The sequence below is a fragment of the Triturus cristatus genome, chromosome 12 (assembly GCF_964204655.1).
Source record: "Triturus cristatus chromosome 12, aTriCri1.1, whole genome shotgun sequence".
NCBI classification, from domain to species: domain Eukaryota; kingdom Metazoa; phylum Chordata; class Amphibia; order Caudata; family Salamandridae; genus Triturus; species Triturus cristatus.
Window position 1 is genome coordinate 429,217,188 of NC_140595.1, and position 16,744 is coordinate 429,233,931.

General features: G+C 46.2%; 1 protein-coding gene across 1 annotated transcript in view; it reads right to left on the reverse strand.

Annotated features, from left to right (window-relative positions):
- The window catches only part of GAN (gigaxonin), a 290,872-nt gene extending 285,964 nt beyond the window's left edge, over positions 1 to 4,908 (reverse strand). The window contains exon 1 of the mRNA XM_085638473.1: positions 4,547 to 4,908. Coding sequence (XP_085494599.1) covers positions 4,547 to 4,716 — 170 coding nt within the window. The 5' untranslated portion in view covers positions 4,717 to 4,908. The remainder of the gene's footprint in view (positions 1 to 4,546) is intronic.
- Between the last annotated feature and the right edge of the window lie 11,836 nt (positions 4,909 to 16,744).

Sequence of the window (16,744 nt, forward strand, 5' to 3'; positions counted from 1 at the left end):
ATCTGGCCCAATGGAGCTGGTCATATGATCTGGAGCTGAGGCCTATCAATACTTTGGCAAACAAAACTCTCATGCCAAACATCAGTTCAGAAATAAGTCAAGCTATGTCCCAAAAAAGTCAATATGATCACATTTATTGGGTACTGATGTTGGAGATTGGGTAAATTATATGTGGAAACCACAATCATCTTATACTTGTGGATTCTAGGGAGTACTATGGGGTTTTCTGTAGCTGTGCTTCAGTATCAAACTAGATCAGGCCCTATCCATAAAAGACCATATCTCTGCAATTTGTGGGGCTTGCTTTGCCACCATGTGGCTACTGAGGAAAGTATTTCCTTGGCTACCATGCTCTGCTAGGAAGACTCTTGTCCAAGCCCTAATCATAAATCGGCTGGACTATAGCAATGCACTGCTTGCGGCTGCAAAGGACACTTTACTGTCCAAACTTCAGGTGGTGCAAAATACTGCTGCACGCCTGGTCTGTAATCTTCCAGCAAGCTCACCCTCGGCTCCTAGGACTACACTGTTTTCAAGCTCTGTTGCCTCACCCACAAGTCTTTGATGGGCAGAGGCCCTTACCTAGAGGATAAATTGCGCTACTACCATCCACCAGATAGGGTTGGATTGGGATTAGAAATCGGACCGGGCATGCAAAAAAAGTGGCCCACATTTGCATATTGCCTTTCCGCAAAACACTGCTTCGGCTAAGTTTTATAACACCTGAAAATAAGTGAGGCCAATTCTGCTCAGGTCCCCTGCCCCCGCTCAGCATGCACACATTAATTGGCGGGCCCAGCGAGAGAAAGGGAATGACAACTCTGCCCGTTAATAAAAGGGCGGTAATGGACGCCCATCTACCTCCAGAAAGGCCACTTAGGGCCCCACTGGGCCGCTGGCGACATATGAACAAACCAGACATAGCCCAAATCGGACCCCCAGGCTGCCAAAAAAGCAGTGCACAACTGGAACTTCGATACCGGCCCCTCTGTCATTGCCAGAGTGCCTGCCTTACCAATCCAACCCTGCCACCAGAACTCCCAGATACAGCGACAAAGCACTACTCAATTTTCCCCGCATTGGCACTTCCAGATTCGGCTGCAGATCTTTTTCCTTTACCACCTCTTACCATCTCCACAGCTGTCCAGATTTCCCAAGAGTTTAAAAAAAAACTTAGGAAGTCCTGTCTGTTTTAGTATGTTGCAGGTTCTTCTGTGAGGGCCAAGCACACAGATACACCCATGGGTATGAGTTGTTGAGCTATATTAAGTGGAAAATAACATAACATTCTTTAGTGTATTGACAGGTATCTGCGTGTTAACCTTTCTTCTGATTAAACCCTGATCAGTTGACTGGGGGTGAGTGATTGCAATGATCAACACACCGTCCATAATCCCCTTTGGTTTTGCTTTGTTCGCCCTAAGTTGGCAGGGTATGCCCAGACGTAGGTCACTTGCTCACTTTGCCACTGGATTCAAGATAGCCTGGCTGATGAGGGTTATGAACCCGAATCTGGTCCCAGGATGCTTGTTTCCGGTCCAGGGAAGACATGGCTTGGCAGTTCAGGCAGGACTGTTCCCATGAGGCACAGGGTCAGACTGATTTGCATATGGCCATGTCTGAACTGGGGTGGCGGAGTGAGCTAAAGAATGATGATGGATTAAACCCAGATCAGTTGACTGGGGGTGAGTGCTTGCAATGTTCAACACTCCATCCATCATCCCCTTTGGTTTAACCTTTCTTCTAGGCCACATGCATTCATCAGGAAGAATGAATCACAACTAGAAGAAATCACAGAATCCAAGGTCTTAGGATCCAGTCTGTGGATCCCAATTCTCACTAATAATTAATATTTCAGGAACCTAAGGACCAATCCAGGTCCATTCACATGGTTTGCCCTGGCCACAGTTTCCAAATACATGATTTATTGCCAAGCAATTGCATTCAGAAATAACATGAAGCACATTGATTATCATATTTAAAGACTTCTGGGGTTAGTCAGAGATTAGTCAATTACGTGTGAAATTGTGAGCTTTCTCTTAACAGTGTGTTAACATAAAAGCATTGTCACATTAAACACAATACATTCAATTTGCTGGCCTAAATGGTTTTTAAACGACTAGGTTTACAGGCAGGGTGTGCTACTACCTCTTTCATAAATGTATTTTTCCACTCGCCTTAATTGCAAATATTGTCATATACTAAGAGTTATCGGGACGGGTGTTTCTAGTGCCTCCCATGCTCCTGCGACAAGCCAAAATGGTACTTCTACCAAGCTGAGAAGATTAGTTTGTCAAGCACAGAGAGTCTCTCAGTTAAGCACAGAATGCCAATGGGTTGTCATGTACTGATAATAATTACTTTACTAAGCTGAGATGTTTGAGCAGACCCCCCAGGATATTGCGGCATGGATTAGCAAATTTAGCGGCACAAGTATGGAAATTTAGCTGCATTTTTGCGGCACTTTATTTTACTCATAATCATTCATTTTCAGCCTAAAATCAATGGAAACTGTTATAGAAGAGTATTCCACTTTGAAATATGCACGTTTAAAGTGTCTGCAGCTCTACAGAAGCACAGCTCCAGTCCTAACCGCGTGAAGGGGAGCTTAATTTCTCCCTGGGATGTTCTAGTGCCCATGTATGCACACTTCCCCACGCAAATAGAAGAGATACTGTATGAACATCAGAAGTGCACGCTTCCTGCACACACAAGAATTAGTACCACACAGACATCAACAATGCAAGTTTCCCTTAGACAAACACATGCACCCACAAACACAGTGTTGTCAATGTGTGTTAGTGAGTTTTCATCATTCGTGAGTGCTGTATGTGTTGGTCTCTGTGTGACCATGGAAGCCAGTACGTCTTACTCTGTCTGAACATGTATGTGTCCTTCTACATGCATGTCCTACACAGAAGTCAAACCTATTGAATTTTACATTACTTTTTGATGCATGGCAGTACCTCTTCTTAAGGACATCCAGTGATTTCTAAACAGCCCTACATGCAGGTGGATGCGCGCCACTCTGCCCCTGCCGTGCCTATTCGTCAAGGGAAGTCTGACATGTGCCCGAGTCTCTGGGAGCTCTGTCTGCCTACCAGTAGTGTTCCTGAGACGGTACAGACATTTCCCAAGTTCTACTGGATTATCATATGCACCCACAGCAGGTGCCTGATTCTACCCCAGCCCTCCTGGTCTTTCACAAACACACCTGATGTGACCAAATCTGGCAGCACTCTGTTATTTACAAAGTGAAGTTTGTATGCAACTGACATCCGCAACCTCTGTGCTACTCACCGAGGAGAGATGTAACTAGCTTGTGACTGGCCCTTCTTCAGGCCTATCTGCTTCGAGACTGAAAATGTAACACGTAATGCCATTACAAGTTCTGCCTGTCGTTTCCAGCACTGCTTCAGCCATACTTCCCTTTCAGAGAGGCACTGGCATCTGGTTGAGATTATTACCCATGCGATACCAGCTTGACAGATGCGCCTCTCGCACGTGAAGGAATATGTTTCAGCTGTACTGTCCTTTCAGATGTGCCCTTCAGACTGTAAATGCAATCTGAATGTCCTCGATGCTGAACATTATGCATGCATGCATACATTGGACGAAAATGTGCATTGGCCATTTAGCGTTTTTTGTTTCTTTACCAGGAAAATAGTTGCCAAATGGAGAAACTACCTCTTCCTGCAAGTTATGGCGGTGCTCCCTCTCTGTACAACTCTGGTAACAAATTAACACCTACACCAGCGCAGGGCTGACATGGTGTTTTGCCTGCCCCCAGGTGCCAGACGGAGGGAGGACTCTGGTATGCCTTAACCTACTGCTCTGAAATTAGCCTGTGGCTTGGTTCAATCAGAGCAGACAGAGGAGTGAGGGGTCGACAGCTCTGTTCAGCATTAACTTCTCTGCAAAATAGTTTTGCACTCCTAGGTATTGGCGAATATTTGCCACCATTACCTTGCTCATCGTACATAATTTCAACATTTATAGTCCGGCAAAAAAAAATTATGACATTTTTCCAGATTTCGCGATTTTTTTGCAAATCGCGAAATCCTGGAGGGTCTGTTTGAGGTGACAAGCCTGGTTGATGCCTCGGCCAAGGACAACCTTACACCAAATCTAGCTGACCCCTTTCTAAAGCCTGGTGCTGTGCGGAGCCCCTCTGGTCCTGTGCTGAAAGTGACACGGGGCTACGAATAGTTGGTCTAGTAGCATGCCTTTCCACCCTTTCCTGAGGCAACAAATGTGCTAAGTGATAGTTCTGTGCTAACGCTGGTACCAATTCTGGGAGTGCGTACTCTGGTGACCACCTAGCTGAATGTTCTGCTCTTACTGTTGTGTTATTTGTTCCCGAATTAAGGCCAGCCTTAAAGTCAAGCCCTGAAAATCCCTTTTTCTGAGACAATCCCTGTATTAAGGCAACATTCTACTTCTGTTAGGCGTGGTTGAACTGTTGAGCTATGTGAAGGTGGTGGTCTGGAGAGGAGCTACGCTTGATCTATCTAAAGCTAAACCGGAACCAGGGTAATGTTCTCACCTTATGTATGGACTGGCAGCCGCCAAAATGCTCTTGGGCACCGGAATCTCCTGTCCCTCCAGAACTAGGCAAGCGTCGCAGAACAAGGCGTCCCCGCGGAAGGAGCTGAGGGATCGCAGCAGCTTCACTGCATGCTGGGGGTCCGAAAGCACTGACACCGCGTCCGACATCGCCGGGAAGTATGGCTCTACGGCCTGGGAAGGGAGTTGAGCCAGCAGGAGGGGATGGAGCCCCCGGCAATACGCGGCGTGTGCGGAACAGGATTCTCTTCCCTAATGTGTCATACACTAAAGATGCCGCACTCTGCCCCCTCCCTAGCCCTCCCTCTGCCCTGCCTTCACACGAATTGAATTGCTGTTTCTAACTCCGCCCACGACATCACGACGCTCTAAGAACAACCCATTCTTAAGTTTAACCCTGCCTCCCTAGCACCGTCTCAGAAACATTCTTTTAGATCGTTATGCCTGACTCTAAGATGTCTCTTATTCAAGACACAGCTCCGCCAAATGTGCACCAACCAGCTCCAGCCCTTTGATTCGTGAAGCATGGGTGAACAAGCTGCTACTCCGTCAAACAGACGTTTTAAATGACTAGATATGACCACTGTTATTAGTTCATTATGTTTTGTAATTCACAGCTTGTACCTCATTTAGACAAAAAAAGGACAGGCGCCGACATAGAAGAAGGTCTACACATTTGTATCCACAACATAGAAACAAGCATTGGCAAAGCCAATAGGTCTTGCCTTTGGGACCTATTGGATTTCCAAATGGCATTGAACCATGCTGCACGCTGCCATCAGTATTATTTTGTAGGGGCTGTCTCGCCCTCCCCAGCTCTGGAGCATGCAAATGACGACCCCACACACAGAGCTCTGAAACATACGTCTTTATTCTTTGCCTTGCAAATGTTAACTGAACGCAGTGTGTCATAAACTTTATTGACCTCACCCATAAGCACCCAGATACCTCCCAACGGATTAATTCACTTTGAAAGGAGACCCGAGGACCACAAGAGCCCTACTACACATGATCACACAACACTACAGCTTCCCCGTTGTTGAATAAAAAGTACAGATAACATATATACATTAGAGTTACTCAGTGCGTCGTCAAAGTGCTTGCACCAATCTTGCAGATCGAGTCGTACGAGGTGAAGGAGTTTCACTGTCTACTGGCATAGGAGAATTAGACTCAGATACTTGGCTTCGGCACTCTGGTGGACTTGTCTCCCTTGTGATTTCTGGAGCCGACGAACATTGAGGCACATGTTTCAAATGTGACAAGTCTCTTGTAAAGGACTTTTCAGAATGGTGAGCGGTCACCATATGTCCTTTACTTGTCACAACTCTCCATGAGCCAGCATCAAACAGAGCATCAGTCTTGCCCTTCCATTTTTGTTTGACTTGGACCTGGTCTCGCTTTTCGAAAACCATGACCCAAGCACTTCTGCACTTATCTGCCTTTGCTTTTGCGAGAACTGTCTGTGACACAAATCTCATCATTGTCTATCAGCTCATGGTCCATTGTGGTAGCTTTGTCCTAGTGGCTCGAACTCCCAAACAGCAAGGTGGCAGGGCTTTCACATGTTGCAGAATGGGAAGTTGACCAATAGGCACGAAGGGCTGGACATAGGGCTGACTTGATATTGATTCTTTCTAGCACAGCATGCTGAACCACTTTCTTCAGGGTGCCGATAAATCGTTCAATGCCATTTGCCTGTGGCCAGAGAGGTGTGTTTTTCTGATGCTTGACGTTCAAGCAACTAAGAAAGTCCTTAAACTTTCTGCTATTGAAGGGTGGGCCATTGTCAGATTTAAGAATGGAGGGAACACCCCGTGCTGCAAAAATATCCTCCAGCCTCTGAATAACTTTGTGATGAGTGGTCGATGATAAATCTTCCATTAAAGGAAATCGTGAGGACTCATCAATGAACACCATGAGAGGATATCCATTGTTTAAGAGACCAAAGAAGTCAACTGCAATTTTCTCCCATGCTTGTTTAGGAAGGTCAGACATATTTAGCAGATGCTGTGTTGTCTTGGGAGATAAGCAGTTACACAGGTGACATGCTTTCAGCTCTTTCTCGACTCATTCATCAAGGCGAGGAAACCACACTTGGTCCCTGAGGGCTCTCTTGGTGACTACAATGCCACAATGTCCTTTGCCTGCCGGTTTAATGAGTTGTTGCCTCAAGCTCTCAGGCATGACAATTCTCGAACTTCTCAGTATAATACCTTCTTGAGAAACAGAAAGTTTTTCTGCACATTTTTAAATTTTTGATATTCCACGTGATCTGTGCGAGGTCGAGTATGTCTTCTCCATGATTGCGTTTCAATTCACTGGATAGAATATTTAGGGCGCCTTTTGATGCCCTCAGGTAGACCTTTATACTTCAGCGCTAACGCGTATTTTTGTTGTTGCTGTTTTCGATTTTATGCCATTTTTAATATATTGCAATTCGCGCTGCTATTTCTGGCGTTTTGCGCTTTCTGTAGCTTAATTATCGGGGGGATTTAGTTAGATCATACCTGCACCTTAAAACTCAAACAACTCACCTGCACTTTGCGGGATTTAGTAAGATTCTGGGGACTACTCAGGACGCGATCGCGGCGTCCCGGCCACCATCTTAGGTGAGGCTCATTGGATCAGGCTGCCTTCGGGTGCCATCTTTGGTGGGTCGAGAGGTGTGTCCTCGCAGGACTCCCGCGCGGATTACCGCCAAAGCGTATAAGGGATGTGTGCACCAGCGCGCAGCGTTGGCGCGCAGCGAGCGCGACGGCGGCGCGCCGGAGGTGCGCCAGAGGTAAGCCCGTTTGCGCCCGTTCGCGCACAGGTTGTGCTGGGAGCCGGGGACCCTGTTCCATCGTCCGATGCTCGACTAATGTATACCAGAGACATGCTGTTGCAACTCAATGCAGGTACGGCTTCGTGCCATCAGCCTCATGCCACCGCGTGGTGTAGGCAGTCCCTGACGTGCGGTCTACTGAACGTGAGATCCCTGAGTAAACATCACATGGAAATTGCACTACTCATAGAGTCGTATGAGTTAGATGTTCTTCTCATGACAGAAACGTGGACCAGAGCGGACTGTGCGGTGGAATTAGGGTTAGCCTGTCCCCCTGGCTATAAGATCAGACACAACCCGCGGGAGGGAGCTAGAGGAGGCGGTGTGGGCTTTATTTATAGAGAATCGCTCGATGTCTCAATGCTTGAGACTAAGAGTATCTCGGGCTGTGAGACTCTGGCCTTTTCCATGACAGGGCAGGGAGGCACTCTCTATTCTGGGCTGTTGTGTTATCGGCCCCCTGCCAGCTCTTTGTCAGCAGTGCCCGAGTTAATTGATACCATCTACGAGCTCTCTAACACCCATGCTAGGACTTTGATTCTGGGAGACTTTAATTTACGTCCTGATGGCCCCTCAAAGTCTGTCCTCTCGGATCTGGTTCAGGCCTGTAGTGATATTCACTTGCAGCAGCTGGTGCACTCACAGACCCATACTAAGGGCCATATTCTTGACCTGATTTTCGCCGATGCCAGGCAGGTAGTGGTTCGAGATATCCTTCCTCAGTGTTGGACGGACCATGCCCTAGTTCTTTTTTCCCTTGCACTCCCTACGGTAACAACCGGGAATGGAAGTATCGGTACTAGGACTAAGACGGGTAGGCAGTGGTCAAGGCTGCTTAAACAATCTTGCCTACCGTCTTTGCTGGGCGGGGAAATCCCCTTAGGAGACAATGTGGATGCAAGTTACGAGTGTCTCAGCCGGAAAATCCTTAACTCCTTGGAGGTGGTGGCCCCCCTGCGTAAAATCAGGGATAGATCTAAGACCGCTATGCCTTGGTTTACTGCTGAGCTATCGCAATTGAAGCTTTGCTGTAGACGTGCGGAGCGAACTTGGAGAAGACATTATCTAGAATCTGAGAAAGTCTTTTTTAAACAGGCCCTATTGACCTATAAAACGCAGATTAAAGGTGCTAAGGCGCGATTCCTTGAGGAATCACTCTTAAATGCATCGAATAAAACGCAGGCCTTGTTTAAGATTGTTGGGGATCTCTCTCGACCTACTGCTGCTGCCAATGACATCCCTGCCTCCCAAGCTTTATGTACCTCTCTGGCGCAGACTTTTGAAGATAAGATCGCTTTGATCTTAAGCAAGCTTGTTCCGACAACCACACCTGCTATTCAGCCTGTACGGGGCTCCGTACTAGTGGCTGACATGGAGACGAAAGGGGCAGGTGGTAGTCAGGCACAGTTGGATAGTTTTCCCCTTCCGTCCTTTGAGGAGTTCTGTCTGCTGGCTAATAGTGTATCCTCTGGCTCCCCTCGGGACCCATTGCCACACAAATACTGGAAAGTATTCCAGGCGGAGCTTTTTCCCCCGCTGTTTGCTATCTGTTGCCAGTCTCTTTCTTTGGCACGTGTTCCGGAGTGTTGGAAATTAGCAGTGGTCTCACCTTTACTGAAGAAGGAAACTTTGGATCCCGCCTGTCCAGCGAATTATAGACCTATATCGCTGCTCCCTTTTCCCATTAAGATTCTGGAGAAGCTGGTCACTAAACATCTGTCCAGTTTTATGGAGACCAATTTCCGCCTGGACGCGTCTCAATTTGGTTTCAGACCAGCACATGGCACGGAGTCAGCCCTGGTGACCGTTTTGGATGATCTTCGTTCGCGAGCCGACACTGGACGGGCAGCCTTTTTAGTGCTGCTCAACATGTCGGCCGCCTTCGATACGGTCAACCATGACATCCTGGTCAGAAGACTTGAGGATGTAGGGGTGAAAGGTTTGGCTCGTGACTGGCTGATCTCTTACCTGGGAGACAGGCGCCAGGTTGTGGCCTTGCCACCATTTCAGTCGGAGATTAAAGCGGTTGAGCAGGGCGTCCCGCAAGGGTCTGCCATCAGCCCTATTTTGTTTAATCTCTATCTCCGACCTTTGGTGAGTCTGATTAAATCTTTCGGCATCTCGGTTATTAACTATGCCGATGATACGCAGCTCATCTTTTCCATCGAGGGCAAAGATGCGGTGTCTCTGGAGACTTTCCACCGGTGTATGGCGTCAACTGCAGAGTGGCTGAGGCAGAACTCCCTGCAGTTTAATAGCTCCAAAACAGAGGTATTATACTGCTCGATGGATCGTGCTCCTCGGCCACTGCCTCTTGACTTCTGGCCTACCTCCTTTCAGGATGCTCCCTCGGCAGCTGCCTCCGCCAGGAATTTGGGCGTAGTGCTTGGGCCTAATCTTCAATTGGACCTTTTCGTGAATAAAACTGTAGCTACTTGCATGATGTTGCTCCGCATGCTGGGGAAGATCCTCCCGCTGCTGCCGGCTCATGTTCGGCCAGAAGTGGTGCGTGGCACCATATTGAGCAGGCTGGATTATTGCAACGCACTACTGCTGGGAGCTCCGGCTAATTTGGTGGCTAAGCTGCAACGTGTGCAGAATATGGCGGCAAAACTGGCTCTTTCCCGATGCCGCTCCGATTCTTCTTCCACGGCGCTAGTTGATCTTCATTGGCTGCCTGTCCCACAACAAATTATTTTTAAAGCACTCTGCTTAGTGTTTAAAGGACTTCATGGGCAGGGACCTGTTTCGCTGCAGAATTTGTTCCGGTGGTATGTGCCCACTCGCTCCGTTCGATCATTGTCAGCACATCTTGTGGTAATTCCGAAGGTTATGAGGGCTCGGATGGGTGGGCGGGCTTTTAGATTTGTGGCAGCTAAACATTGGAATGCTCTACCCCTGTCGCTGAGAAGTTCCGGAGACTTCTCCGCCTTCAGGAAGGAACTAAAAACATATCTATTTCCTAGGTTAGTTTAATTCCTTGCGACTGCTCTGTGTGTTGTCAGTATAATTGTCTAAGCACCAGGATACCCTTCGGGTGACAGTTTTGCGCTATACAAATACGCGATACATACAATTCTATCCTTTTTTTTATTTAAAGGGTTTTTTATAGCGCAAACTAGACCCGAAGATATCAGCAATCAGAGCACTTTACATGAGCACCAGTTTCGTTACATAAGGACACTTTCATTTTTTTTTGTTAGGCACAGGGAGATTAAGTGATTTGCCCAGAATCACAGTATGTTAAGCGTCGTTGCCGAGACTTGAACCCGGTTCCCCAGCTTCGAGTTCAACCGCTCTAGCCATAAGTCTACATCCTCTCCTTGAGTGTGAACATGTCTTTGTTTGTGTTGGTAGCAGCAACGATCTGCTCAAAGGATAGAGCTGCAGGGGTGCTAGACTTTACTATGAAATTGATATACTCTTCAGCCGCTTTGATGCTGTAACGGCACTCGTGAGAAGCAATCTGCGGGGCTTTGATCCTTCCCTGACTTATGCACAATAGTGTTGTCATACTCTTACAATCGCAACGCCCGCTTCTCGATGTAAGGGTGCATCTTGGCTTTCGGGGAGTAGGCACGTTCAGTGTGAGACAGACTTCTGCTCTCATAGGCCACAATGTGTCTCTGAGCATTTGGATTCCCCTTGTGTTGAGCAAGGATCGTGCCCAACCCCACCGGGCTTGTGTCTACTATGGTCTCAGTATGTAACTTTTGCTCAAAATAAGCCATTTCAGATGCATTTTCAATTGCATGCTTGATTTTCTTGAAACTTTGGTCACCTTCAGATGCCCACTGGAAGGGAAAATTCTTCTTTGTCAAACTTCTTAATAGGGCACTCACCCTGGCAGAGTCACTAATGTATCTGGAGCAATAGCTGGCCATGCCTAAGAAGGATCGCAGCATGGTTACATCTTTGGGGAGATATGTGGATGACAATGCTTGTACATTTCAGGGTCAGAAGTCATTGCCCCTTTATTTTAAATTATTTATTTAGTTTGATATCATGCCAATAAGGCAACACAAACCATTGCTTATAACTTAACATTAAAATACAGCAAAATTCACAACACAAATGCACACTGCAGCTTGATAGTCCTTTTTTGGCACCACCACTATGGTTGAAACCCATGGCGTCAGACCAGTAGAGTGCTCAATGACATCATGCTTTAATAATGTTTCTAGTTCTTTCTCAACAGCCTCCTGCAAATGAAAAGCAATCCGACTATATCATTGAGCAATAGGATGAATGTCCTCATTAAAGTGAGGATGCAATCTCATCGTCTTGAGTTTTCCTAGTCCATGAAACAGTGACAATTCTTGACTTACCATTTCAGAATGTGCACTGAGGTTGTAGTTGATGGCTATCAGTCCCATGTCAGCAGCAGGGCTGAAACTGAGTAGACATGCACTCGACGAAGTTCTCTGGAGGACATGAATCGATGTTTGTACTGTAGTTTTCTTATGCCTCATTGTCCCTATGAGTGACCCTTGACTTGCAATGGAGTAGAAGCAGCGCTTGTATACACCTTTGTTTTCAATGGAGTTAGACAAGGTATCGGAGATAGTTCGTTGTATTTTTCTGCCAGCATGATAATGATCAATGTTCCACTGTCTATAGTAAAAGTTGTAAGGCAGCAATTCACTTTTAGCGTGATCTTGGGGTTACGTCCAAATAAGTTTGGTTGCTTCACGTGCCAATTTCTCTTTGAATTGCGTTCTTCTTTGCAAGCAGCCAATCCTGCATGTGCACATTGTCCTGCGGTCGACATCACCATTGCATTTCCATCTTCTTCTCTGTCGCTCGATAGTGATGTTGAAGTGCCCTTGAAAGATGAATTTGATGATCGACTTTGTTTTGTCTCTACTTGCCTCACTTAATGTTACAGTTTGTCCTTGTGGGCGCAGCTAGAATGTTTCAGGAACTTTCTGGCATCCATTTTCTCTTCTCGTCATGATGCACTTTGTTTCTCTTTCACTTTACAGACGGTTATTAAACGGATTTCTTTCCCACAGCCTTTACATGCCTGTCCAAAGGTGGAACATTTTCATTCACGTGGAAATTAAAATCCACATCGGAAACACAATTTATTTTCCCTGTGAGACATTGTCTTATGGGCCTCCACTTGTAGAAGTGGGCCTCAGCCAGGCCTACCAGTGCTAGGGGTTCGCCCTTCTCTGCACGCAAGTCCTCAGGCAAGTAAATAGAAGTTGGCACGGAAGCTGAAAGGTTAAAGGAAAGATTTATTAAACCTCATGAGGTGGAACTACATTCACACAACACCCTTCGGTAGTGTATGAATAGTACAAGGAGTAGAAGAACCATGGGTCTTTTATACCCACACAGGGGCTCAAAAGAGGGTGGTACAAGCACACATAGGAGAATTACATACATAGATGGTCATACAGAAATGCACAGACAACAGTAAAGGAGGAGCTAGCAGTTGCTGACTCCGGTAGAAACAGCCTGACAGTTACAGACTAAAAAACAGATGTATGGACAGTTACAGATTCCTCTGCACATGTGCAGAGTAGCAGAGTCTAAGTATAGCCAGTCCTTTAAACAGAGCACAAGGGTAAACAACAGTGAAGAAGGAAACAGCACGTGGTGAGCACATGGCAGACAAAATGGCTGCCGGAAACAAGATGGCTTCAGCTAAATGCTAACACCGATCGCTGTCAGTTTTCCACAGACGACCCTTTTAGCATTAGCTGAAGACATTTATGATCTAGGAAACTCCTTGTATACATCTTGTACATCAATTTGCATCATATTACTAATTTCCTTATCTAATATTTTCTGGGCATTCATTTGTGCAACATTATGTTTAGCGGGTATACAGGCAGTAATACAGGTGGAGCAAAGCATTGGACCACATTGTATACAGAAGCAGCATGTCAATAAAATTATAAATATTACACACAGGACAGTTAATAACTTCCAGCTCCAGGGAGCAAGTAGCGTCCAGAACCAACTGGCGAAAGTCCATGTGCCAGTATCTGGATGGATTTCAGCAGCAATTTTGTGTAGTTTGGAGATCGCAACAAAAACTGAAGGAGAATGATCAGGAATGTAAACACAACAACTACTTCCAATGATGCGACATGCACCACCTCGATCAGCCAAGGTTACATCGAGGACCATACGATTTTGAAGCACCACAATCCTTGCAATTTGCAGTTCCTCTGTAATGTTCCCAAGTGCCATGGCTGTCTGGTTGGTAACAGCTTCCACAACACGAGTCAACCGTCTGATTTTCCTGCTGTTTAGAGCAGCACCTACAAAGAAGAACAGTCCCAAATTGAAATCGACATATTGCTGTAATGCAGTATCAGTTTGGTCCACCTCCTCATTGCTTATTGTCCTCTTATATCTGTTCTTAGAGATATCATTAAACAGTCGATAGTCTTTGTGATATGACGCTGGTGCCAAAAACACGGGAGGTAACAAAAAGGACACGTAGCATACTCCGGACCATCCAACAGGTAGATGGTAGTATCCCTTGTTACCGCAGACAACGTAGGTGTTATGTGACGACATGAAACTACTATTGTTGACACCTTCAATAGTCAAAACCAGAGTACATTCACTTCTTCCTACTGGGATTCTCCCAACACTGCTTATACACAAGTCTGCTCGGGCTCTAGTAACAGATATTACAAATGGTCCATTACCCTTGGCAGTTCGCGTATTTGGGAAAACATAAAGCGTAGAAACATTTCCGGGTCGGTACTCCTCCCACTCCCATTTAGTTCCTTTAGCTTGTGGATTGCCATCTTGAACTGGGTAACACACTTTATTGAGATGATAATTTATTCTTCCTACAGCCATACTAGTAATGTTAGCATTTTGAGAAGCGATTAGAAGGGCAAACCAGGCTTGACAAGAACCATTATGGGAGAAGGGAAGAGGAATGAAAGGTGTTCCTCCCTTCTTCTGGTGAGCAGGTATCATCCCACATACCCAACAGTCAGAAGTGTTTGTAGCATTGTGGGTGTGGTGTAACATCTGGATGAACGTGTTGTTCAGATAAGATTGTCTATGCTTCTGCTCATGATATGGGAGAGTAAAGTAATGGTGTTCAGCTGGTACTGGAGTAGTGGCAATCAACAGTTGTCGAGCAGGAGCCACTTCCTCTACAACCCAAGTTATCACTGCCATAGCAACCACAGTGACAACAAATCCTGCAATGCACATTGCTTTCTTATTACACATCCTCACAGCAATTGATTTCTCCACAGGCATAATCACTTCATCGCTGAAATATTCGTTCGGGCTGTAAAGTCCTGGACAGCCGTTGATTTCTTCACTGAGGGTCAAGACGGGTGACACTATGTAGGACTGATCCCCCCCTTGACACATCAGCTCCTTTTCACAAACCAACCAGTCTTTTTCAACAATCAAGGTTCTTTCCGGGGTCTCAGTTGGTATCGGGATACACCAGGGATCGTGTGGTCGGGAAGACTTCCTCAGGTTCTTCAGGTGATATGGCTTGGCCTCTCTCTGTATCCAGGATGTCCCGATGGTCGATCAAGGAAGCAGGATCCACCAAGGTAGATGGCACTTTCTTGCAGTGGGTGGAGTGCACCCAGTTCCTCCTGTTCATCACTCGAACCGCAGTTCTCGTTGAAAGGAGCACCTGCTCCGGGCCGCGCCACCTCGGCTCCAAGCTGCTCGACCTCTGGAATGATCGGATCATCACCTGGTCTCCAGGTCGAAATCCATGGCCTTCACCTGCAGACCTATCATGAAGAGCTTCTCGAACCTGTTGATGAATAGAAATCAAACTGTCAGTCAACTGTGATAGGTAGTCACTCATCAATACACATGGTACATCATGTATGGGACGTGGTTTAGGAATTCCCCAAATGTTCATAGGCCTTCCGAATACCACCTCATATGGTGTAAGACCAGATCGCGAATGTGGCACTGATCTAATGGACAACATTGCTAAGGGTAGTGCATCAGGCCATTTCAAAGACGTGGAAGCCTGTATTTTAGCCAGTTTCAATTTAAGTGTGGCGTTTTACCTTTCCACTAGCCCTGCTGATTGTGGATGGAAAGCAGCATGAAATTTCTGCTTGATCCCTAATCCCTTCAGGACATACTCGACAACTTGCCCAATAAAATGGGGTCCGTTATCACTCCACAAATGTTTACAAACACCAAATCTATGGAAGAATTCCTTCAAAACCACCTTTGCTGTAGTGAGAGCTGTATTTTCCTTCATAGGGTATGCCTCTATCCATTCACTGAAGGCACGTACCACTACCAAAATGTACTTTAAGTTGTTACAGCGCTCAAGCTGGATGTAATCCATTTGCAAAACTTCAAAAGGTGCGGTTGGTGTAGCAAACCCTCCTGTAGAAGTTCGTGTCCCTTTGCCAGGATTATGCTGAAGACAAATCAGACAAGACAGCACCATCTTTTTGGCTGTGCCGGCAATTTCTGGATGCTCCCAAACTTTCATGAGCAATTTCGTTATCGAGGAGGCTCCAACATGTGCCGGCCCATGTGCCATATGAATCATAGGTTGTAAATAGGCTGTAGGCAATCTCCGCTTGCTCATCTCTTTATTCCTCCAACAGCCCTCATCGTCCAATGTTCCCTCCTTAGACCATTGCTCAATTTCTTCTGCAGAAGCAGATCTCTGCAGATCTAGCACTTCCTGTCTGGTATCATGCCAGCGTTCAGCCTGTGACTTCGCTTCACTGCATGGCAGTTTCACGGGCTGTGTGGTCTGCAAAAGTATTGCCTTATCCTATCTTATCAGTTACTTTCTTGTGTGCGCTACATTTAACAATTGCTATTCTCTTTGGGTATGTTAAAGCAGTCAAGAGGTTATGTACTAATTCTCCATGCATTATTTGCATCCCGTGTGATGTAAGAAAGCCCCTCTCCTTTCAGAGTAGCCCAAAATCATGAGCCACTCCAAAATCATAGCGACTATCTGTATAAATGTTCACAGACAAGTCAGTACTAAGTTCACACGTTCGTGTCAAAGCTATTAGCTCATCTGCCTGAGCTGACTTCTGTGGAATACGAGCTGTCTCAACTACCGTCTGAAGTGTTGTAATTGCATATGCAGTTGACGTTGTACCATCTGGTAACTTCAAACAGGACCCATCAACCCATAGTTCCCCATCAACACTTGAAAGGGGCGTGTCTTGCAAATCGACACAACCCTTTGTCTGTTCCTCAGTAAGTAATATACAATCATGAGACTCCTGTGGCTGAGACTGAGTCATTGGGTACGGCAACAAAGTAGCTGGAGTCAAGGTTGAGCACCTTTTTAAAGTGATATGAGGGGCCAAGAGTGTTAATTCATATCCTGTCAATCGAGCACTAGTT